At 38.6% G+C, this 26398-nt stretch overlaps 2 protein-coding genes across 4 annotated transcripts in view; both read right to left on the bottom strand.

Moving 5' to 3' along the window:
- LOC127511084 (tripartite motif-containing protein 16-like) overlaps window positions 1-26398 on the bottom strand; it is a 106420-nt gene that overhangs the window by 26849 nt on the left and 53173 nt on the right. The window lies entirely within an intron of this gene.
- Window positions 2134-25534, bottom strand: LOC127511099 (tripartite motif-containing protein 16-like). Its single transcript, XM_051891614.1, has 6 exons — window positions 24880-25534; window positions 19298-19393; window positions 18978-19211; window positions 12284-12443; window positions 12083-12130; window positions 2134-4618 (listed from the first exon to the last, which is right to left on the bottom strand). The coding sequence occupies exons 1-6, from the start codon at window positions 25450-25452 to the stop codon at window positions 4026-4028; spliced, it is 1704 nt and encodes a 567-aa protein (XP_051747574.1). The 5' UTR covers window positions 25453-25534; the 3' UTR covers window positions 2134-4025.

Raw genomic sequence — 26398 nt, 5'->3', positions numbered from 1 at the left:
TTTTTGTATCATCTTTATGTTATTTTAGGGAGCTACTGGGACAGTGCTAAAAGTAAATAGCCCACATTATGTCTGAGTCTGTAAACGGCTGTTAACAAGAGGCCAGAGACGCTGAAGACAGATGTGAAGAGGAGAAAATTGTGTAGCAGGCAGAGCAGCTCACTGTTCACGATGCTGATGCTCGAAATATAGGAAGAAAATACAAATATTGAATTGGGGGTGACAGGTTATGAATTGGTCCATGTACTTTTGCGTCCATTCCTTTTCGTTTTTTTAACCACATCAAGAAAAACAAAAAAAGAACGGTTGTTGTATTTTTAAATGCTATGGTGAATACCAAAATTTAAATTAAAACCGAATACACAAATTTTATGTGCACAAAATAAATATTAACTTCTTTTCAAATTTTTTTTAATACATTTTGCATCTTTATAAACCAAAATTAAAAAAGGACCGATTAAAGTCGAAGAAATGTCAATTTACAAGTTTTCTTTTGTAAAATTGTTGTTTCTCCCACATTATCGAGAGCCATGTCTCTGAAACATGATAATAATTGACTTTTCCACCCAATTCTCACTCATGAGGGGTCCGATACTGTATAAGAGATGCTATTGTAAGGAACTCACCATCGGCCCAAAAACGGAATCCGACGGCCTGGGCGAAGGTTAACGCGTGTATGTCTTTTCAGCGCCTCTGTGAAGTTCATTTAATTTCACTCGTTTAATATGACTCCAATTTCAAATTATTCTTATTCTTAGGTTGTGTTTCCAATTAGAAATTAATCATTTGTTATTTATTAATTTAGATATTTGATTATTCTGGGTATCTCATATTTTCAATTATTCTTTCATTACGGAACCATATCACTTAGAAAAGTCACTTTGGCCATTGATTGCCTTTCACGATCACAAACTCGCCAGTTCTGATCTTAGTCAGAGGGTGCAGAGTTTATTAATGCATTTGAGTCAAACCGCCACATGCTTGTTCATACAAAAATACAGTTTACTTAGTCACGGTACTGCAACGGTACTGCAACTTGCTAAGCCAGTTGATAGACAAAAATCAAAAGGTCCCATGATGCACAACATGCTCCTTTCATTGAACCTTTAGTTTTAATCGATCCTGACGCAGATTTGCGGAAATATGGACTCCAATAATCTACTGATCATAATGATTTCAGAAGAATCCAGAGTAAATCAAATATAACATTTTATTTGTCCGGCAAAAGTGTATCGTGCCAATTACACAAATAACCAATTAAAGCCAATTCAGAAATAATAAATGTATAACATACACACAGTGATGTGTGAATGTCTTCAGACATTCGCCCATCCCTGTGTGGGGGCCTCTGGCTACAGAAGATCCCGCATGACTGCTGTGCACTTTACCTTTTATACCAGGACCAGAACAAAAGGGTTATAAATATTTACTACACCAACACCTGCTTTGGGGGGAGAGAAGAAGAGACACCACCCAAAAAGAGGACAGAATTTTCTTTAGTTTTCAGTCTTCCTCATAATACCAGTGACTGCAGTGAAATTGAGACCATTTTACCAATCGCACTGAGACATTTAAAATAATACCAAACATAAAAAGGGAAAAACTTTCAGTGACTTGAGTCAAGGGGAAGGGAAGGTGTGTTTGTGTGTGTGGTGGGTGAGGCGTTGTCCTTTTGGGGTTAGGGCAAGGCGTTGTCCTTTCTTACTTCTTTGAGATCTTCTTGCCAGATGAGTTTTATTATTTTATTGCAGGGCACTTGATCTCAGTTTTTGTCTGAGCAGGAAAATCAAGTCTTACACTCAGATAAGTCATAAAATGAGCTACACAACTTTGTTGAAGCCGTCTGCTTGTAAGGCTCACTCCCTGTATTATATCTGTATCCAGATAAGAGCTCTTGCATAAACAGACATAAATAAAACTCTTTTTTATTTCACAGTCTGCATGTACAGACTTCACCTGTTGCAGCCTTGGAAGTGTACGTGGCTGTAAACGTTAATAATAATAATATCACTTTAACTTCTCAATCAGAAGGTCTGTTTTCAAGTGTTTGAATGTAAAACTGAAGCCCAGAAAAAGTGTAGTTGGAGACAATTGTTACGTGTGGTGCTGCAGGGATCAGGCAATACACGGTAATCCACAAAGTAAGGGTCTTTAATGAACGTAGGAGCAGAAACAACACTAACACATGGAAAGCTAACAATATAACGGACAAGGAGTGCAGGGAGTGAGTCCAACTTAAAGGGAGTGCTGACGAGGACAACAGGTGCTGGGAATCCGGGGAGATGGCAGGAAGACTGATGAGGGAAGTGCAAACAGGAGTGCGGAACAGGAGGATTCTGGGAAACGGAGTCCGGGAAGGCGTGGATGTGACAACAATACAACGATAATAAAGAATAAGCAGGGTTTATTGAAAAATCTCAGTTGTGTATGTTTCAATGATCAGGCTTCATCTGACCATAGCGGTGTTTGATTCCAGGTTTTGTCAGAGTCGACTCCCGAATCCCACCGTAGGAGTCAGTGGAATCAAGTACTCAACTCCATTTACTTTACACAAAAACAGTGTCAGGAATAATACAAGATTGCAGTGCTTACACACTTGATTCAGTTATTTTCCCTCCAACACAAAGCCTTAAAATACCCTCAGTAAAACAGTGATGGTACAAATTAGCCCAATTTAGTGAAGACATTACCTTGACTTGATGAGTAGCTATCAAGGTTGTTACCTAGCTCTTGCAGATACCTTATTTTACAGATGGAAAAGTCATGAGAAACAGCAGTGGTCAAATATTATGTCAGAATTAAATACATGATCATTGTGTTAAAATGTGCTCAGTCTAAAATAAATACAATACATACAAAAATACACACAATAATGTACACTCATTGATGTGTTTATTCTTGACATGAGTTTTTAATGATTTATGGTCAGTTTAATGAAGTCAAAAAGGTTAACCATGGAAAACCAAATCTATATTTATTGCATTAACATTACATCAATCAAAATACAAAGCTGTCGAAAAACTATGTATAATGTATAATCACAATCTAAAGTCACTATGACTGTTAATAATAATAAAATGAATAAATGATAAAATGTGTAAATTAAAAACATACATGACTGATGATGATAAATGATTATACTGAATATAAAAACAAAGAAAATAAAGCACAACACAGATGTATGGTTGAAGTAACACACAGGTTTTTGATCCTCAGATCCTTCATTTACAGGAATTGATCTTCAAACTGTGCGATTGATTCATTCTCTTCAATCTGTCTATATTCCCTCGACTTTGACGTTCTGTTCCTGTATTTCTTTCTTTAAAAAAATCAGCAAATTCACTCTCCATTTGTCTTTTGAGATCATCTTTGAATGTGTTAAATTCAGTTTTGAAAGTCTTGTATTTGCTGGTATCATCCAGACATGTTTGCAGTGAGTCTCATTGTGTCTCCATCTTCTTCTGTTTCATATTTCCTCTCTCTACTCTGTTAGTTTCCTTGCTTTGTTTTTTTTTCTGGATTTCTCTTACTCTCTATATCTTGTATCTCTCACTCATCCTTAAACCTTCATTTAGGTTAGGTTGAGCTTCTGCTTATGTTCGCGGATCAATGTTTACATGAGTAAAATCCTAAATTAAATGTGTTCATCATAAGAAGCGATTTATTCTCTTCAGAAAATTTGAAATAAACCATTCTTTCTGATGAACATAATCGCAGAAATATTGATAAGTGTCCTGACGCATTCAAGCTTTATAATGGCAGTGATAGGGATCAATGAGTATGAGCCGAACAAAGCGTGTCCATAAAGCTTGGATGCATCAGGATATTTATTAATATTTCTGCAGTTGTGTTCATCAGAAAGAAGAAAGTCATATACTCCTAGGATGGCTTGAGGGTGAGTAAAGCTTTTCATTTAAAAAGTGAACCAATTCTTCAAGGATTTGGAATGACATGGGGGTGAGTAATTAATGACAGGATTTCCATTTTGGGGTGAAGAGAATCTCTCTAGAATCTGTTCTGATTCATCAACACAGTTTCACTGATGATCGTTTACAAACCCTAAACCCAGGATAGAGCGGTTGAGTGAATGTGGTCTGGACTGTGTGGATGAGGATCATTGTGTCTCCAGAGATGCTGTAGAAGGACAGAGTTCCTGCACTGTGATCCACATACACTCCTACTCTACTGCTGATGGGCTCTAAATCATAATCATCATCATCATCATCATCATCATCATACACTCCTGTTCTGCTGCTGATGAACTCTACAGGGAGATCGGTCTCTATGTTATTGTGTCTGAATGAGTATCTGTCAATAGAGCAGATCAAACTCCAGGACTGATCATTAGATCCAAACTGACACTCATTACCCCGTCCCTTCCTGCTGATGCTCTTATATGACACTGATATAGACACAGTATTCCCCTTCCACTCAATCTCCCAGTAACAGCGTCGATCACACACTCTGTCTCTACACAACACCTGACGATAATAATCAAATCTGTATGGATGATCAGGATACGACTGATCTCTGCTAGCTACTTTAATCACTGTGTTCCCCTCAGACAGACGGAGCCATTTATGTGCTGTGTTGAAATCCAGAGTGAACTGATGGGAATCTGATGGAAACAAAACACATCAGGAATTATCAATCTGATCTATTAATGTACACCATAAAAAAGATTTTTGCTACTTCGTTCCCTTGGAATTATAAGGTTCTATCTCACATATTTGTCAAAATTGAGTTATTCACATATTCATATTCTGTGACAACTTATTTACATTATGTGATGTTTCTTTTTTTAAGTTGTGTACATTTTGGTACTTTTTTTTAGAAAACAAAAAGGTTCTAACGACAAAGTCGCATTCTAACCGCGTGAGCCAATCAGCATACACGAGGACCAATCAGGATCAGCGTTCTTTGTCATGTCTATAAAGCTCTATGCTATGGCATACTGGGTTAAAGTGTATACTAGATTAAGTGAGAAATGGTCAATTTGACATTGTTGGTAAAAACTGAGTTGTTGCATAGTTGAAGAAATTTAAATATTTTAAATGTGAAATATTTTTAATTATATTTAGTCAGTGAAACATTTTTCAATGTTTATTAAACTTTGTTAAACACCTTTGATGAAGCATTGTCGTTTTCTTGCAGTTTTTTAGTCTTAAAATGTCTTAAATTTTACAATATTAAGCCTTAAAGGTATTTAAAGTTGTATTACAGAAGCTGCTTTCTGTCCAAACAATAGGAAACTTAAACTTAAATGTTTCCTGCAATAATGTGTTAAATTACCCATAATATTCCTACCTAAAATTTAACATCTGCACTGGACAAAATATTTAGCATTGCCTTTTATGCAGAAAATAAGAAAATAATATTCATTTAAAATATGAAATAAATGTTAATTCTCATGCATGTCAACACATTGTTACAACACTAATTTTATGTTTTAAAACAATTTATAAGCAAACTGTTTGTGTTTCTTAAAAATTATTGCTTCAATTAATTTTTTGTCAGATAGAATCGTATAATTCTAAGCGAAAAGTGGTTTTTTTTTTTAGAATTAGGTTCTATCTGCATTTGACCGTTCCAAAAATCCCCTTTTACAAATTTTGATATTGAGGATTTTGATATTGTACATTAAGAATACATTTAGGGTCCCTGTCATTGTCATGTTTTAAAGAAACTTGTTCCCCATATAGTTTTTGCTATATGGAATGCAAAAACTTTGAAGCTCAATATCTCAAAACTGCTCAGAATGCAGATAGAACCTTATAATTCCAAGGGGACGAGTTGTTAAATTTACATCACAACAATTTGTCTTTACTTAATTATGTAAAACTTAACCCATTTTACTTAACCCATTTGTGTGGAAACTACCTGAATAATTTGTGTTGAATTAACTGAAACTGGGCAGATGATTTTTAGTTCCCAGCATGCTTTGCACAAGTCTGGATCAGGAGAGTAAATGTTGAAATTAAGTGTTATTTCATGTGTTTTTGAGGGAAAGAGCTGTCAGTGTTTAAAGTAACACTCCACTTTTTTTGAAAATAGGCTCATTTTCCAACTGCCCATAGAGCTAAACAGTTGAGTTTTACCATTTTTGCATCCATTCAGCCGATCTCCAGGTCTGGCGGTAACACTTTAGCTGCAGCTTAGCATAAATCATTGAATCTGATTAGACCATTAGCATCTCGCTCAAAAATGAACGAAGAGTTTCGATATTTTTCCTATTTAAAACTTGACTAAGACCGTGTACTAAGACCGACGGAAAATGAAAAGTTCTCTAGATTTTCTAGGCTGATATGGCTAGGAACTATATTCTCATTCTGGCGTAATAATCAAGGAACTTTGCTGCCGTACCATGGGTGCAGCAGGTGCAATGATATTACGGTAATGACCAACAAGACACAATAGACGCACAAGCATGTGTCAAAGCTGACAGCAGCACTAATTTATTTCCATACTCGACTCGACTTGTTTAATATGAACAGCATAGCAGCATGTAAAGCCTTTTTATTCAAACTGTGAATAGATACAGAAAGTGAGCAAGATCGCTCCCTTTATTAACACTGCAAAAGGTGTTTTATAAATATAAACCTTCAGCACTCTTCAGAGCGTAAACAAATATGTAAGGGAGCATTTGAAAGCAGCACTATCAGCTGGTACCGAAAACAGCATCAGTTATATGACCCGCAGTCCGCTCGTTCCTATTGACTCCTGACCTGCAAAGGACAAACGCAACCCCTCTTGCAGGACTCTAAGATGTTGTTTGGATTACTAGTGTTGTAGTACTCAAGACCAGTCTTAATACCATTTTGGAAGGTCTTGTCTTGGTCTTGGTCTTGTCTTGGTCTCAAACTAAAAGGACTCAAGATTTTATTTCAAGACCGGTCAAGACCACAGTTGCGGGGATACCGCAAAATTGCCGTTGCATTGTCTTAACATCATTAATTTCAGTGGATGTAAAACCTCCTGCTTCAAATGCAATCAATAACTTATTCCACACAAAACTAATGCTCAACAGCCGATGGCCAAGTAGCACGTCCGTTCTGCGCCTGCGTAAGATTAAATGACTTTCAGTACTAGCAGGTGGCAGAAGCTGGACAGCCAGTCAGAATGATCAGATGCCCCGACGGACCAATGAGCTCCAACGCTGATTCAACATGTCGAATCGCCCGAAAAAAGCAGACAAGGACCAAAATGTCACCAAAATTAATACAAATACCCACAAAATTCAAGATATGATTGCAAAAAAGTACTTGTATAAGATCTTGATATTTATGTTATAACATATGATACAATTAAGCAATATCACAAGAAAGAGGTCTGTTTTCTCAAATATGAGCACAATTGCAACCATGATATTGATTTTTTACAAATTTTCAATAAACAAAATTTTATTTTTAAAACATTAATCTCAACATTATTTATGTATTTGTAATTGTAACAACTCAGATGCAACTTCTGTTCCACCTCTGCAGTGTAAACATGAATTTTGTTGTTAACAGCTTAATATAGTGTCTTATTATTCTAATTGTAATTATTGATTAAAAATGAGGCATTTCTCAGGCAGTAAATGTGGATCTTTCAGATAAATTTGAGGAGTGCTAGTCTGGTCTTGGTCTTGACTCGGTCTCAACTTGCCTTGGTCTTGTCTTGGTCTTGTCTTGGTCTGAGTTTAGGTGGTCTTGACTATAACACTATGGATTACGATTAGATATATTGGGCTATTGTTCCTGCAGTCTGCCATTATGGAATATAAAGAAATAACTTTTCCATACAACTAAACATGATTCATTGTAGCTCACTACTATCTGTTTACACTTTCTGGAATAAATACCATGTAAACATTCACCTGTCCTCTAAGTCTTTGGGCCCTATCATACATTCGGTGCAATGCAGCACCAGGTGTGACTCAAGTGTTTTTAGCTAGCATCATTTTCATGTCCTGCACCAGATTGTTTAAATAGCAAATGCATTCTCTCTGGGTGTGCTGGTCTGAAAGTGAAGTGTGTTCAGGCGCATTGTTGGCGTGTTGCTATTTTGAGGCAACTGAAAATGACTGCACCATTGAACGTTAAACCAGCAAAAGTGGATTCAGACACGCCCTAAGTGCACCTGCGCTGTGTGCTTTAGACCATGCAGTTTGATCATTAAAATAGGGCCCTCTATGGTAGAACTTACATCTATTAGGTTTGTTTAACAAACAATTATTTGTTTAAATAAACCTGTTTTAGTGTTGTTGTACAGACCTAAACTAATTGTGTGAAAAAGTTGTTCTTAATTTAATTAAGTTCATTGAACAAACTATTTTTAAGTGTACAGAATAATTTCAAATGATGACATTTCAAAAATATTTTGTCAGTTCAATCTGGAAAAAAAAAATAGCTGGCTCCAATTTTTTGAAAATGATATTCCTTGGCAAACAAATTACAAGTTCAACCCGGTTGAATCAATGTTAGGTAATACTTTATTTTAAGGGTCCATAATCACTTGGTAGCATTAACACACCAGTAGTTAATGATTATCTTAACCAGGAATTGTATTAGTAGTACTGTATTACTGGCAACTTAACCATAATTACTGGCTTATTTTGGTGAATAAACTTGAACATCACTCAATAAGTGCCAAACAAATCAATAATTAATGTGGATATACTTTTCACTTTAGATCAGGGGCTCAAATTGTCTTTGAAACAATTTTAGCTTTTTATTTAAAACTTAAAAAAAAAACACTAATTAAACATGATTCATATTGTTCAGTTTACTTGATAGTTGGTAAATCACAGAAATATAACTTTATGTAAATCACACACACACACACACACAAAATGTGTTGTAAAAGTTGTAAATAATGGCTAAAAGCGGTGAAACATTATTTCAATAGTCCACTTTAGACATTATACTGACTATAAGTAACTTTGCAACTACATGTCAACTTTTTCTACTAACTCTAACATTCTACCAATACTCTACTAATACTCTAAATAGTGTTCTGTCATGACAACTCTGTGTGATATGTTGACATGCTGCTGCTGCTGTACAATATAGCGTACATGAATTACCCCTCAACAGAGCAGGTGATGTTATATTTGAACAATACAAGCCAAATGTACTGTACATCAAAAATCCCCCCCCCCCTCCCCCCCCCTCAGGCCATATAAAATCACAGAGCGGGGTCAGCGCATGCTGAGGTGCACAGTGCGCAGTAGTCGTCAACTTTCTGCAGAATAGCTACAGACCTCCAAACTTTGTGTGGCCATCAAATTAGCTCAAGAACAGTGCGTCTTCATGGAATGGGTTTCCATGGCCTAGCAGCTGCATCCAAGCCTTACATCACCAAGTGCAGTGCAAAGCGTCGGATGCAGTGGTGTAAAGCACGCTACCACTGGACTCTAGAGCATGGATGGACGAGTCTGGGTTTGGCGGTTGCCAGGAGAACGGTACTTCCCTGACCGCATTGTGCCAAGTGTAAAGTTTAGTGGAGGGGATATTATTGTGTGGAGTTGTTTTTCAGGGGTTGGGCTTGGCCCCTTAGTCCCAGTGAAAGGAACTCTTAATGCTTCAGCATACCAAGACATTTTGGACAATTTCATGCTCCCAACTTTGTGGGAACAGTTTGGGGATGGCCCCTTACTTTTCCAACATGACCAGTGCACAAAGCAAGGTCAATAAAGACATGGATAAGCGAGTTTGGTGCCTTCTTGTCCAACATTACTGCCTGACCTCACAAATGTGCTTCTAGAAGAATGGTCAAAAGCTTCCATTAACACACTCCTAAACCTTGTGGAAAGCCTTCCCAGAAGACTTGAAGATGTTATAGCTGCAAAGGGTGGGCCAACTCCATATTAAACCCTACAGATTAAGAATGGGATGCCATTAAATTTCATGTGCATATAAAGGCAAACGTCCCATAACTTTTGGCAATATAGTATATGCATCCCCGCTACCGACTTCCTTTCTTTTCCCCTTGACTCAAGTCACTGAAGGTTCAATATGAATGTCTATCAATTGTACCACATATCATCATGTGAATCTATTGTTTTTTCCCTTACATGCTTGGTATCATTTTAAATGTCTCATTTTAAAAGTGTGATTAACAAAATGGTCTCAATTTCACAGCAGTCTTAAGATTGAAAATTTATTGAAAATTTAGAATAATTCTGTTCTCTTTTTTGGGTGGTGTCTCTTCAAGACATCTGATAATCTTCTCATCTCCCCCAAAACTCTTCAAGTCATATTTGAGGAATTGACATTATTTATCTATTATTTGTGAGTTTGAAGTTATCATCATCTACAGTGCATAATATCATCCAAAGATTCAGAGAATCTGGAACAATCTTTGTATGTAAGGGTCAAGGCCGGAAAACCATACTGGATGCCCATGATCTTCGGGCCCTTAGATGGCACTGCATCACATACAGGAATGCTGCTGTAATAGAAATCACAACATGGGCTCAGGAATACTTCCAGAAAACATTGTCGGTGAACACAATCCACCGTGCCATTCGCCGTTGCCGGCTAAAACTCTATAGGTCAAAAAAGAAGCCATATCTAAACAAGTGCAGGCATTTTCTCTGGGCCAAGGCTCATTTAAAATGGACTGTGGCAAAGTGGAAAACTGTTCTGTGGTCAGACGAATCAAAATTTGAAGTTCTTTTTGGAAAACTGGGACGCCATGTTATCTGGACTAAAGAGGACAAGGACAACCCAAGTTGTTATCAGTGCTCAGTTCAGAAGCCTGCATCTTTGATGGTATGGGGTTGCATGAGTGCGTGTGGCATGGGCAGCTTACACATCTGGAAAGGCATTATCAATGCTGAAAGGTATATCCAAGTTCTAGAACAACATATGCTCCCATCCAGACATCATCTCTTTCAGGGAAGACCTTGCATTTTCCAACATGACAACCTGCAGTCCAGATCTTTCACCCATAGAAAACATTTGGCGCATGATAAAGAGGAAGATGCGACAAAGAAGACCTAAGACAGTTGAGCAACTAGAAGCCTGTATTAGACAAGAATGGGACAACATTCCTATTCCTAAACTTGAGCAACTTGTCTCCTCAGTCCCCAGATGTTTGCAGACTGTTATAAAAAGAAGAGGGGATGCCACACAGTGGTAAACATGGCCTTGTCCCAACTTTTTTGAGATGTGTTGATGCCATGAAATTTAAAATCAACTTATTTTTTCCTTAAAATGATACATTTTCTCAGTTTAAACATTTGATATGTCATCTATGTTGTATTCTGAATAAAATATTGAAATTTGAAACTTCCACATCATTGCGTTCTGTTTTTATTCACAATTTGTACAGTGTCTCAACTTTTTTGGAATCGGGTTTGTATTTCACAGCACAGAATTTATGTGTACACAGAAGAAAGCTCTGTCTAGCATAGCTTGATCTTTGGTTGACCAATCAGGGCGTTTTTATTCCCACACATGTAGAGATCGAATATTCAAGCTGTTTATCCATTTTGGTTTTATGTTTTTACATTTGGAAGATTAGAATAACATGTGATATAAACAAAAATAAAAATATGAAAAAATGCAATATTTGTTTATTGTTTATATGTTCATGGGTGGAATATGTGATAAATGAACAGATTCTTCATTTTTCCATTTCAAAGAAAAAAACGAGAAAACAAATTATCCTATAATTATCCTATAATGTGTAGCTATGCTACACAGACCTTGAAGGCATTTACTGTACATTCAGTTTACCATTAATTATTGGCTTATTTCCGTTATTTATCCTTCAAATGTATGATAAGTTGTAAATAATGCTAATAAGCCCTTAATATATCTTCAGTTCATTATTCACTGTGGCTGTGTTAATGCTTAACTACTGCATAATTATGGACCCTTAATTGTTTCTCAGCGTTATAATTTTTTCAGTGTAGCTGAATTATGAATGTGCCTGATCTTTTAATGTATCTGAACTCTTCATGTTCAATATATCAACAGTGTCTCAGACTTGATCAGCTATAAAACTCTTCTGTCATGTTTTCTTTTTCCTTCTGCAGAAAGAACATGAAAACACTCAGTGAGTTTTTCTGCTTGTTTTCTGAGTGACTTACATTGTAGGAAGTCGGTTCTGGTCCTGGGAACAATGTTGGTGAAAGTGACTGTGGAAATCAACAGACATGAAGAGTGTGATTACTATGTCAAGGGAAAATTATCACTGCATCCGTTCCTAAGACATTTCTGATATGATCTTCTACATGATATAAGATGATGGAGGATCATTTCTGAGAGCAGATGAATCTCCAGAACTTTACCTCTGTCAAAGATCTTCTTGAGCTCCTCTTTGCAGAAATCCTCCAGTTTGTCTCTCAGCTGACGGACAGATTCTCTCATGCCATCAAAAGAGGAGAGAGAACTGAAGGGATTGTCATTTACATCTGTAGATCCAGGAGGAGCTGAGAGGGACTGGAAACTCTACAGAAAACAGAAATCAAAGCTCATCACCTCCACACTTCAGCCAATATCCTGCACTACTGTCAGATTTGTGTGGCTCTTGTTGATCTTTAGTAACTCTCCTCAATCCAGCACTTCTCATATTCATTGTATGACATTAGAGCTACACATTCGAGCATTTGCTGTTTACATTATATGTGAACTTTCTTGGAAATCACTGATGCTCCAGAAGGAAACACGATGCATTAAGAGCTGGGGGTTGAAAACTTTTGAACAGAATGATGTCCAAATTTTTCTTATTTTGTTTAAATATCTTTAAAAAAAAAAAAAAAAAAATGGTACTGTCCTTTGGAAGCAACAGAAGATACTTCCATGTTTTCCGGAACAATTTACCTTGATCTTCAAATTCAAATTTCAAAAAGTTTTCACCCTCCGGCTCTTGAACAGGTCATTTTTATAAATTCACATATTTTCTAGTCTTGTGGACTATATGTAAACATCTTTTATGTAAAATATCTTATTCAGGACAGTAATAAATGAAAGATAACATGCATTTCGTATGATCTCTTTTATTTTGTTAATATATATTATATATATACAGGTGCTGGTCATATAATTAGAATATCATCAAAAAGTTCATTTTTTTATTATAAATTATTTTTAAAAATGAAACTTTCATATATTCTAGATTCCCTACATGTAAAGTAAAACATTTCAAAAGTTTTTTTTTTTAAATTTTGATGACTAGAGCGTACAGCTCATGAAAGTCCAAAATCCAGTATTTCAAAATATTAGAATATTTCCTAAGATCAATCAAAAAATGGATTTGCAAAACAGAAAAGTTCAAGTTCTTTAAAGTATGTTCTTTTGTGCACTCAATACTTGATCGGCAGGACATATTACAGCAAATGACTTGCTCCTAGCACAAATTACTGCATCAGTGAAGTGTGGCATGGAAGTGATCAGCCTGTGGCACTGCTGAGGCACTATTGAGCCTTCAGATCATCTGTATATTGTTGGATCGACTGTTTCTCATCTTTCTCTTGAAAATATCCCATAGATTCAGGTCAGGCATATTGGCTGGCCAATAAAGCACAGTAATATCATGGTCAGCAAACCACTTGGAAGTGGTTTTTGCACTGTGGGCAGGTGCTAAAGTCCTGCTGGAAAAGGAAATCAGCATCTCCATAAAGCTTGTCAGCAGATGGAAGCATAAAGTGCTCCAAAATCTCCTGGAAGATGGCTGCATTGACTTTGCACTTGATAAAACACAATGGACCAACACCAGCAGACGTCACGGCCCCCCCAAATCATTATTGACTTCAGAAACTTCACACTAGACTTCAAGCAGCTTGGATTCTGTGCCTCTTCAGTCTTCCTTCAGACTCTGGGACCATGATTTCAACATGAAATGCAAAATTTTCTTTTATCTGAAAAGAGGACTTTCGACCACTGTTCACTGTCCAGTTCTTTTTCTCCTTAGCCCAGGTAAGATGCTTCTGACGTTGTCTCTGGTTCAGAAGTGGCTTGGTAGTCCTTTTCCTGAAGATGTCTGAGTGTGGTGACTCTTGATGCGCTGACTCCGGCTTCACTCTACTCATTGTGAAGCTCTCCCAAGTGTTTGAATCGGCTTTACTTGACAGTATTCTCAAGCTTGCGGTCATCCCTGTTGCTTGTGCACCTTTGCCTACCCAATTTCTTCCTTCCAGTCAACTTTGCATTTAATATGCTTTGATACATCACTCTGTAAACAGCCACCCCATTCAGTAATGACCTTCTGTGACTTACTCTCTTTGTGGAGGGTGTCAATGATTGTCTGCTGGACCATTGCCAAGTCAGCAGTCTTCCCCATTAGTGTGGTTTCAAAGAACAAAAGATACCCGGAATTTATACTGTAGGGATGGTCATTTAATGAAACTCAAATGTAAATATTCTAATATTTTGAGATACTGGATTTTGGACTTTCATTAGCTGTACGCTCTAATCAACAAATTAAAAAAAAAAACCTTTTGAAATGTTTTACTTTACATGTAGGGAATCTAGAATATATGAAAGTTTCATTTTTTTAAATAATTTACAATAAAAAAATGAACTTTTTTACGATATTCTAATTATATGACCAGCACCTGTATTTAGTGGTGTGAAAACGTGTTTGCCCTAATTTTTTTTCCTGATTTTTTATTTTTTTGCATGTTTGTCACACTTTAATATTTCAGATCATCAAACAAATTTAAATATGAATCAGAGATAACACAAGTAAGCACAACATGCAGTTTTTTAAGGAAGGTATTTATTAGGAAAGGAAAACAAAATCCAAACCCACATGGCCCTGTGTGAAAAAGTGCTTGCCCCCTTAACCTAATAACTGGTTGTTCCACCCTTAGAAGCAACAACTGCAATCAAGCGTTTGCGATAACTTGCAATGAGTCTGTTACAGCGCTGTGGAGAAATTTTGGCCCATTCATCTTTGCAGAATTGTTGTAATTCAGCCACACTGGAGGGTTTTCGAGCATGAACCGCCTAAGGTTATAATGGGTTAAGGTTATGCCACAGCATCTCAGTAGGATTGAGGTCAGGACTTTGACTAGGCCACTCCAAAGTCTTCATTTTGTTTTTCTTCAGTCATTCAGAGGTGAACTTGCTGGTGTGTTTTGGATCATTGTCCTGCTGCAGAACCCAAGTTCACTTCAGCCTGAGGTCACGAACAGATGGCCGGACTTTGTCCTTCAGGATTTTTTGCTACAGCAGAACAGCAGAATTCATGGTTCCATTTATCACAGCAAGTAAGCAGCAAAACAGCCCCAGACCACCACACTACTACCACCATATTTTACTGTTGGTATGATGCTCTTTTTCTGAAATGCTGTGTTACTTTTATGCCAGACGTAATGGGACACACACCTTCCAAAATGTTTAACTTTTGTCTCGCATTTTCCCAAAAGTCTTAGGGATCATCAAGATGTTTTCTGGCAAAACTGAGAATAACCTTTATGTTCTTTTTGCTCAGCAGTGGTTTTCATCTTGGAACCCCATGCAGGCCATTTTTGCCCAGTCTCTTTCTTATGGTGGAGTCATGAACACTGACCTTAACTGAAGCAAGTGAGGCCTGCAGTTCTTTGGATGTTGTTGTGGGGTCTTTTGTGACCTCTTGGATGAGTCGTCGCTGCACTCTTGGGGTAATTTTGGTCGGCCGGCCACTCCTGGGAAGGTTCACCACTGTTCCATGTTTTCGTTATTTGTGGATGATGACTCTCACTGTGGTTCGCTGGAGTCCCAAAGCTTTAGAAATGGCCTTATAACCTTTTCCAGACTGATAGATCTCAATTACTTTCTTTCTCATTTGTTCCTGAATTTCTTTGGATCTTAACATGATGTGTAGCTTTTGAGGATCTTTTGGTCTACTTCACTTTGTCAGGCAGGTCCAATTTAAGTGATTTCTTTATTGTGAACAGGTGTGACAGTAATCAGGCCTGGGTGTAGCTAGAGAAACTGAACTCAGGTGTGATAAACCACAGTTAAGTTATGTTTTAACAGCGGGGGGCAAGCACTTTTTCACACAGGGCCATATGGGTTTGGATTTTGTTTTCCCTTCATAATAGAAACCTTAATTTAAAAACTGCATGTTGTGTTTACTTGTGTTATCTTTGATTCATATTTAAATTTGTTTGATGATCTGAAACATTAAAGTATGGAAGCCTGTTTCAGCCACTAAAAAAAAAAAAAAAAAAAAAAAAAAAATGCCACTAAAAAAAAAGGCCACTAAATAAAAAAAAGATTAATTGCGACTTCGGACAGTCAGAATTCTGAAATAAAAAGTCGCAATTGCGTGATATAAAGTCAGAATTCTGACTTTATAACTCACAATTGCGAGAAAAAAAGTCAGAATTGCGAGAAAAAAGTCAGAATTCAGACTTTATATCACGCAATTGCGACTTTATATCTCAGAATTCTGAGATAAAAAGTCGCAATTAATTTTTTTATTTTAGTGGCTTTTTTTTTTCTAGTGGCGGAAACGGGCTTCCATATTAAAGTGTGACAAACATGCAAAATAAATAAATAAATAAATATATATAAACCAAAAATTATACATTATAATTCATTTATTTAATTTTCATTATATATATATATATAAAATTTTCCATTTGATCTCATTATTTCATTACCCAATTATCATTTTGTATTATCTAATAGACTACTTAACTACTTTAAAAATAAATAAATTTACACGCAGAAAGAGGCATTCGGCACATGCGCACTATGTAGTGGACTTTTCAAGCGCCCAAGTCACTCGCAGATGTGATGTTGTGCGGTCACAAAAACGGATGGTGTGTGCAAACGTCCATTGACCCTCCTGATGGTGAAAATTACACAGAAAAAACCCAGATAGACCAAGTATACTTTGGGCTTGAGTCAAGCCACCACTGACAGTGCACGTCCCTCAACAAATGTCACTCATCATTATAGGCCTATCCATTTCTGATAATTTCAGGTTGCTCAGGTTGTTTACCCATTTAATTCCTGGCCAAGAGACATAGATGTCATTCCCTCAACATTGGATCTCGAGGCCATGATTTTACACTTTACACTTTCCCACAAGTTAATATGACATGGCCACAAGAAGACTAAATGAACCGAACATGTCCCTGCCTGTTCACTGTAATATACTTGTCATGATCACCGTCAGTTCCTGGACTACACTTCCCATAATCCTCCCTGCCAATCACCTGCACTCACTCCACCAGTCACTAACACTAATCACCACACCCAGCTGCCATGCATTACCTGGACTATAAAAGACTCACACACACACCACCTCATTGCGAAGTCTTGATTCACCCTTGTGTTCAATTCTGAGCGGTTTCCTGTATTGATTGATTGATTGATTGATTGATTGATTGATTGATTGCCTGCCTGCCTGTTTCTGATCCTGTTTGCCTTTCGTGTACGATCCTCTGCTGCCTGACTTTGGACTGTGTATTGTTTCCTGACCTGTGAGTGATTTCTGCCTGTCCTGACTACTGCCGGTATCCTGACCACGATTCTGCCTGTCCCTGCTTTTCCTGTTTGCCCCTGCTTTGACCCTGCCTGTACGACCACGCTCTTTTATAATAAAGCTTGCAAATGGATCTCTGCCTGAGTCTCGCTTCGTTACAAATGGTTTATCATTTTTTTCACGATCAACCATTGTTTATTGAGATAATGATACTAAAACAATTTTAACATAAATGTTTGAATGATTTGTAAGCAATTAATATATCAACTAATAACATATTTATCATCTACTAGCAATCTGTTTGATTATTTCATGATTTACTATTTTTTAAAATAACTTACAACATATAAATCTTTTATTAATCATTTATGAACGTATAGTCATGTTTTGTAAATGATTAGATTATCATAAACTAATAACTTAAAAATCACTTGTAATTGAACAATTATTAAGTGGCGCCCATTATCCTAGTAAAATGCATCAGTCATCATCTCAGCTGTGTTGCGTAAATTGAAATTATAGAATTTTAGTGCAAGCACAGTGTGGTCAAAAAAGAAGAGGAGATGAGGATCTAAATGAGGATGGTGAAACATGGGTGGAATCTGAATGAAGCTAGTGGAAAGGGAGGAGCCGAGAAGCTGGATGGAACTTGTGAGGATGACGGGGCTTTGGATGACCTCCATGGTTGGAATGCAGGAGCTTGGGGGTTGGACAGGACCAGCGAAGACAAACGAGCCAGGAGGCTTGGCAGGACCAGCAGAGGAAGTTGGACCAGGGAACTATTCAGAACCAGAAAGTCCAGTAGGCCTGGTGGGACCGGTGGAGAAGAAGAGAGCTCAAGGTTGGGAGAATAGGCAGGAGTCCATTCCAGAATATGTAGGTCAAAGAGTGCTAGCTCCAGGACCACCATATTTGGGATCCTCCTCCTCTTCACCCACTGTGAAGGGGGAAACACAGCTGGAGAGCACTGGCTCCACATACTCACAGAATGTCCCTTGAGGGCCATCCACTGACAGGCACACCTCTGTCTGCTCTTTGAGGCCGGCATGATATAAGGTGCACAGGAGTCATCTGGGTAGAGCACCATGCGATCTAGTTGGAGATACTCATGGGTGTGATCCTCAAGGAAACAGTCAAACAATTATGAAAATGCAAATCCATTTGATCAGGTTTGAAGATCACTTGAAGCAACTTTGGTAAACATTACTTAAAATTGGTATCAACAAGATTTCACCATGATGTAAGAAACCAGAAGGGAAAATGTGGTTAATTTTTTTTTTTTTAAATATTCTGGAAGTTTTTGTGGCACTAGTGGAGTTTGGCAGCTAAATATATATCTCAGAAGAGCTCAGAACATTTTTCCTGAGAGATTTTCAGAGCTGAAATGCATTTTTAAGTGTTGTCTATTTTAAAACAATACGATCAGATGAGGATCTACCTTATGATTATATAACACAACACACAGAATTCCTGACAACGGCTCATTCTGCTCTCATGAAATGTTTCTCTGTGAGTCTCTTGCTCAAGTCCACTATGATCCTGTTCTTCTAGATCTCTGTTACCTGCAGGAAATGGATGTGATCCTGTGTGTGTGAAAGCTGCTCCAGCTCAGCGTCTCTCCTCCTCAGATCATTGATCTCCTGCTCCAGTCGCTCCAGTCGTCCTTCAGCTCGACTCACTGCAGTCTTTTCCTGATCTCTGATCCGCTGTGTGGCCTCAGAGCAGCTTCTCTCAATGGAGCGGATGAGCTCAGTGAAGATATTCTCACTGTCCTCCACTGCTGTCTGTGCAGAGCTCTGTTAGGACACACATCACAATCACACAGTGACTTCAGTGAGTCCTGACTGAGACTTCTCAAACTTCTCTTCTTCTCCAGACTCACCTTATGAGACTTCACAGCCTCTCTCAGCTGCTGAAGATCTTTCTCTCTATGCTGGATCCTCTTATGGAACAAACTCTGCATCTCCTTCAGCTGGTTCTGGAGCACAAACCAATAACAGAGATGTCACATTACACTATTGTCACTATATCTGTCAGGGTTCTGTCACTTCTTGGTTTTGTGAGAGCCCTGACGCTTCTGTATTATCTTGTCTTTGTGTGAGCATGCGATCACTTGTCTGTGTGCCCCCTAGTGAAAAATAAATATACTAAAATGTATTTGAAATACATTTATTTTATGCTAAGTATACTACAATTGTATTTACATTTTTATGTACTTAATATAAATACCCTGCAATTGTACTTTATTATACTAAATTGGTATACTTACAGTCTGTCTGTTAAACTGGAACAAGTATTTTTGTGTTGAGGTCCAACTAAAGATATACTTAAGTATATTTGATTGTGCTATAGTGGAATTATTGCAAGTATACTTTAGGTACACTTTATATATCTTGCATTCAAATTACACAGGGATTATACTATCCTTACTAATAGTGATATTAAACACATTTCATGCTTAATATTAAGAAATATGCATTGTGCAATAAAGAAGAACTCCAAATAAAGTTTAATTAAAATATTTATGTCAGTAAATATAGTAATCAACATTTGAAGTGGATCAGAACCAAAAATAAAAGTTGTCCTTAAACCTTCTTCTTAGGACAACTTAGTTCTTAGGACAACTTTGATTAACTTTTTCGATCCACTTCAAATGTTGACTACTGTATATTAATGGGTGTGTAGTGTGTAGTATAAAATGAATGTAGGCCTATTTTAAATATATTTTGGTAGGATTTTTACTTGAGCAGACTCTGCATCCATTGCCTCTGACATGATTTCTCACGCACCTAACTCAGAAACTCTTAAGAAAATCCAGAGTTACCTAAACTCATAATTATGAGTTGTGCTGATGTTGTTACATGTGCCCTGGGTCCATATTTTAATCATATTGACTCCATTTCCCACAATTCCCCATCTAGGAACTAATCATGCACTCACACCTGTTTCCCATCAGTGACCCTTTATAAGATGTACTCACACACACGCCTGAGTATTGTTTCTACCTTTGAATTTTATCTTGTCTCCGTGTTCCTTGTCCTTGCCTAGGCTTGCCTGTGTTTTGACTCTGGACTGTTTCCTTGTTTGATGAACGTTTTCTGCCTGTCTTGACCTTTGCCTGTATTTGGATTACTCTTACTGCTTTCCTGTATCTGTTTGCTGGTGTTTGATCCTCTGCCTGTACGACTACACTCATTCTGTTTATTAAAGCATGCACGTGAATCTCCAACTTGTTGTCCCGCTCCCTACATTACAGAATACTCAGCCATACCAAGATCCAGCAGCTTTTATGAGCATTTCCAGTTCAACCATGAATCCAGTCAACCAGCTACTACAGCTTCAGCAAAGAGACTGACTTATTGAAGAATGTTCACCAATTCTGTGAGTTATCTTTTCAAGTTCCATTTGCCGATGTGGCTTTGAAGGACAATGGCTACGTTTACATGCAACCAAATAATCCATTTGTAATCGGCTTGACGGCTCAATCGGATTGAAAAACGCTCATGTAAACACCTTAATCGATCCGATTGAGCTCGATACGAATGAAATTTCGATCGGATTGGAAGGGGTGGTTTATTCCTTTTCTAATCTGATCCAACAGCAAAAAATGACCATGTAAACGCTTGAATCCGACTACTTTCTCAATCGTATTCGGAAGTCTCTGGAGCACGTGCGCAGTGCGCAAATTCAAGTTCACGTCTTTAGTTGTAAAGATGTATGCCAACAGGCAGTGCCGTATGTATCCCTTCGTCATAATATTGTAAATCTTTCCGTTTAAAACAAGAATGGGAGCCAATGGATATCACACAAGAAGCAACGTGCAAACTTTGCGCAAGAGTTATGCCGGTGAAAAAGTCTCAACCTCGGTCAGTATTCACTACAGAAAGTGAAAGTAGTCTATATAACTGTCTTTTTAATCAGAATATATATAAAACATATATAAACAGATATTTAAATCAGATTACAATGTTTAGAGTACATGTAAACAGATCTGCAGTCGGATTCAATTCATTCGGATTGACGAAAATTAGTGCATGTAAACGTAGCCATTTTCTGTTTTGGCCTAAATGAGCCCATAAAATCCTGGTTTCCTGAAGGGAAGTTCAATTGCAGTCTAAGAGACTTTATGGATTATGCCTTAATATTGTGTGGTTCATTGTTCACTGTGGTGGAGAAAGAGAACTTTAAAAACCCAAAGAATTTTTTTCAACAAGCTGCGGTGGCAGCAGGGCTTGTACCATTGCAAAGTTCTATGCCTTCCACTCTGATTGTCGTGACCCCGATTCTCTCTGCACCTCCAAACCCAGTAATTCCCTCACCAGGGCCTGTTCATGTGATGGCTGCTTTGGAGTCTGTTCCTGTATTTGCAGCCATTCCAGAGCCTCGTCACGTTTCAGCAGATCTTCCAGAGCCTCATGTCTCAAGCAGATCTTCCAGAGCCCTCAGCCGAGATGGCTGCCACGTCTGAGCCCTCAGCTGAGATGGCTGCCACGTCTGAGCCCTCACATGAGATGGCTGCCACGCCTGAGCCCTCAGCCGGAATGGCTGCCACGTCTGAGCCCTCAGCCAGGATGGCTGCCACGTCTGAGCCCTCAGCCGAGATGGCTGCCACGTCTGAGCCCTCAGCCGATATGGCTGCCACGTCTGAGCCCTCAGCCGAGATGGCTGCCACGCCTGAGCCCTCAGCCGAGATGGCTGCCATGCCTGATCCCTCAGCCGAGATGGCTGCCACGCCTGATCCCTCAGCTGAGATGGCTGCCACATCTGAGCCCTCAGCCGAGATGGCTGTCACGCCTAATCCCTCAGCTGAGATGGCTGCCACATATGAGCCCTCAGCCGAGATGGCTGCCACGCCTGAGCCCTCAGCCGTGGTACACCTGTCTGCATGAGTCCAGTCCTGTGTCTGCCCCAGTCCTAGAATCCAGCCTCGTGGTCAGCCCTGAGTTTCCAGTCTGCCTTGACACAACCACGGAGGTCATCCCTGAGTTTCCTATCTGCCTTGACATGACCACAGAGGTCGTACCAGAACTGTCTGTTCACCACAACATGACCAGAGAGGACATGCCAGTCAGAGCTCTGGAGGGCTTTTCTGAGCTCCCCGCCTGTACTGTCATGGCCCTAGGGACCAATGCTAACCTCTCTGTGTTTCATGTTTCAGTTTCTCCTGTTCAGCCATGTGGGTTCCCAGTGTTACCTGATCTGCTTTTGTGGTCATCTGCTCCGCTGTGGGGGTCTTCAAGCCCGCCTGAACTGCTTTGGTGGTTGTCTGCTCTGCCGTGGAGGTCTTCAAGCCTGTGTTTTGACTCTGGACTGTTTCCTTGTTTGATGAACGTTTGATGAACTTTTTCAATTTCGTTTGAACAAATGAAACAAAACTGTACTTAAAGGGTAAGTTCACCCAAAAATGAAAATTATGTCATTAATGACTCACCCTCATGTCGTTCCAAACCCGTTAGACCTCCGTTCATCTTAGGAAAACAGTTTAAAATATTTTAGATTTAGTCCAAGAGCTTCTTGCCCCTCCATTGAAAATGTATGTACGGTATACTGTCCATGTCCAGAAAGGTAATAAAAACATCATCAAAGTAGTCCATGTGACATCAGTGGGTTAGTTAGAAGTTTTTGAAGCATCGAAAATACATTTTGGTCCAGAAATAACAAAAACTACGACTTTATTCAGCATTGTCTTCTCTTCCGGGTCTGTTGTCAATCCGCGTTCACGACTCATGACTCAGACGCTGCTGACGTGTTATCTGGTGCGCCCGAGCCTCGTTTACAGTCTCAGGGAGATGCATGTTGTATTCAAGCTATTCTACATTGTTTGTATTTTGGTATTGCTATATTTTTTAAAATGGTGCATAAGTGTGCATGTCGCAGATGTCCTAATCGCCAAAAACAACCACGGCAACGTAAAAGTGCATTACCAACGCCAACAGACCCGGAAGAGAATACAATGCTGAATAAAGTCGTAGTTTTTGTTATTTTTGGACCAAAATGCATTTTCAATGCTTCAAAAACTTCTAACTAACCCACTGATGTCACATGGACTACTTTGATGATGTTTTTATTACCTTTCTGGACATGGACAGTATACCGTACATACATTTTCAATGGAGGGACAGAAAGCTCTCTGACTAAATCTAAAATATCTTAAACTGTGTTCCGAAGATGAACGGAGGTCTTACGGGACTGGAACGACATGAGGGTGAGTCATTAATGACATAATTTTCATTTTTGGGTGAACTAACCCTTTAAACTCAAAGGAAACACGAGAGTATTCAACTCCTACGCCGGATCACTTGCTAACTGCTAGTAGGCCTTTTTCACAGCTTCACGCACACACAAAGACACAATGACAAACTTGTTGTGTCACGTTCAATAAACAACTCGTAAGCATGAACGGAGACTTGAAAACAGCTTCATGCATCTGTAATGCGTGTCGCACGTCCTGATATTGCTGAGTTAGATGCGTTCCTGGGTCAACATATTTTGCTGATCCTGGAACAACATTCTAGTCTGAAAATTTAGTCTTAACCCTATTTCTACCCCTAAACCTAACCCTACCCATAAGTTATCCCAAAAATCAGAGGGAAATGATAGATGAATAACACTGATGTAGAAGCACCAATTCATGATTTTAAGCCTAAACTTGACATAATCTGTAAACTTGTCCCTCAAATCTGATTGGTTGATTTGAATGTTGTTCCAGGATCAACAAAAATGTTGACCCAGGAACATGTTGAACTCAGCAATATCAGGTTATGCAATGCGGCTCACAGGTCTAAACATAACTTTGAAATTGTAAACTACCCAAAAAATGAACAAATTCGTCTTCAGTGCATCACAGCTCATTTCACCATCTCACCGTTCTCTCTTCACTCTTCGAGTGCATGTAATGATGGCACCCACAGAAAAAATCAAAATAAAAGTTTCTTTCAAATAAAATTATGTAGATCCCCTACACTCTTTTGCCTTGCCTTCCTGTATCCGTTTGCTGGTGTTTGACTCTCTGCTTGTACGACTACGCTCATTCTGTTTATTAAAGCCTGCACGTGGATATCCAACTCTGTTGTCCCTCTCCCTACATTACAGATGTTCATGTGCATTTTACTCATAAATGCATACATCCTGAAATGATTTGAAAACACTGTAACTGCTGACGATAAACCTTGACCCTCATTGGCCTGCCCCAACGTCCTACCATTGGTTGAACCAGAAGCTGACATATATAGACCGCAATCATTGATGTATGTTTTGAACACGCCATAAAGCCAATGCCATCACACTTACCACCAATCGGTTTAGCTGTACTTTTGCTCAACAACCGAACTCTGCACACTATTGGGAATCTGTGTTGTAGTTATGACACATTTGTCAAAAGGAAACTGGGTCAAGAAACTCATTGCAGCTAAAGACACAAGTCTCACCTTGTATTTCACATCTGAGAATGCTTATAGTTCATACCTGTTTCTCTGTCCTCTCTGCTGCAGCTGATACAGTGTCATGGTTTTTGTGTTCATCCATCGTACAAAGCAGGCATATACACTTCTGATCGGTCCGGCAGAAAACCTCAAGGAGTTTATCATGTGTTTGGCAGATCATCTCCTGCAGTCGTTCAGTGGCTTCAGTCAGATTGTGTCTCTTTCTTTTAAAGAAACTCTCATGTTCTTCAAGGTGATTCTGACAGTAAGAGTTCAGACACTCCAAACAGGACTTGACGGCTTTGTGTTTTCTTCCAGTACAGACGTCACACTGCACATCTCCAGCTCCAGCGTAACAGTCAGCAGGAAGTTTTCTCTTCTTCAGTTTGTCCACCACTTCAGCCAGCATGGTGTTTTCAGCTAAAGCAGGTCTTGGACTGAAGGTCTGTTTGCACTGAGGGCAGCTGTAGACTCTCATCTGATCCTCCTGATCCCAGTGGCCTGTAATACAGCTCTTACAGTAACTGTGTCCACAGGGAATGGTCACTGGATCCTTCAGGAGATCCAGACACACTGAACACTTGAACTCATCCTGAGAAATTCCGACTTCTGCCATTTTACTGCATAAATACAGAGATACAAACGCACAACAGCTCAATTTCAGTTCAGTTTCAGTTTCTCTGAATTGAAGAGTTTCCTGTTTCCTGGTTCTGTGTTTGAGTGACATGTGAAAAATGTGTCGGCAAATCTGTAAAGCAGATTCCGGTCCCACTTTATATTAGGTGGCCTTAACTACTATGTACTTACGTCAACAACAAAAAAAAGAAAGTACAATGCGCTTATTGTGTTTATATTGTATTGCAAAACACGCTGCTATTGAGTTGGGATATGGGTAAGGTTAAGGACAGGTTTGGTGGTATGGGAAGGTTTAAGGGTGGCTTAAGGTGTAAGAGAAGGGTCAACAGTGTAATTATAAAATTACAGAAATTAATTACAGATGTAATTACATGCAAGTAATTACAATGTATAAATATGCATGTACACAATAAGTGCATTGTTTTCACATGAAAAGCAGTCAACACACTAATGTTGTCCTTTCTGACTTACATTTATTGTTGTTCATCATTTTTTCCTAGCACCTGATGGTACGTATTACCTTGATATTTTGCACTGTCTCTCTATGTTGAGTCCATTTGAATGTTGCACTGCAGTAAATAACTGCATCTAGCTGTAAAAGCCGCATCCACAGGCAGCATACAGAGATAGGAAGGCAACAAGGCATGTCCGAATCCATCACTTGTCCATGTCACATCCTGTATTCCATACAGTCTCATTGCGTTTCATTTAGAATTAAGCTGTTCTTTGATTTAGTTAAGAGGTTTGTATGTGAAAAAATGTGAAAATTTAGTGGTGAAAAATGTTATCCCACAATCCTGTGCATTCTGTGACAGTTGAGCTAAAAAAAGATTAAAGGTGGCATCTGAAAGTTGTGATTAGTGGTCAGTTTGTGAGTAAATGTATGTCTTTTGATGTAATTTCTAGTGCAAATTAATATTGTAGTG

The sequence above is a fragment of the Ctenopharyngodon idella genome, chromosome 4, assembly GCF_019924925.1.
Source record: "Ctenopharyngodon idella isolate HZGC_01 chromosome 4, HZGC01, whole genome shotgun sequence".
Taxonomy (NCBI): Eukaryota; Metazoa; Chordata; class Actinopteri; order Cypriniformes; family Xenocyprididae; genus Ctenopharyngodon; species Ctenopharyngodon idella.
This window is presented reverse-complemented; position numbering and strand designations above follow the sequence as displayed.

Bases quoted from the DNA above. Each gene is read 5' to 3' on its own strand.
- LOC127511099 (XM_051891614.1), bottom strand. From the start codon at position 25,452: ATGGCAGAAGTCGGAATTTCTCAGGATGAGTTCAAGTGTTCAGTGTGT. The intron at 19,394-24,879 runs GTATGAACTATA...TTTGTGCTCCAG, and splicing joins CAGAGAGGACAGAGAAACAG to AACCAGCTGAAGGAGATGCA. The intron at 12,131-12,283 runs GTAAAGTTCTGG...TGATTTCCACAG, and splicing joins CAAGAAGATCTTTGACAGAG to TCACTTTCACCAACATTGTT.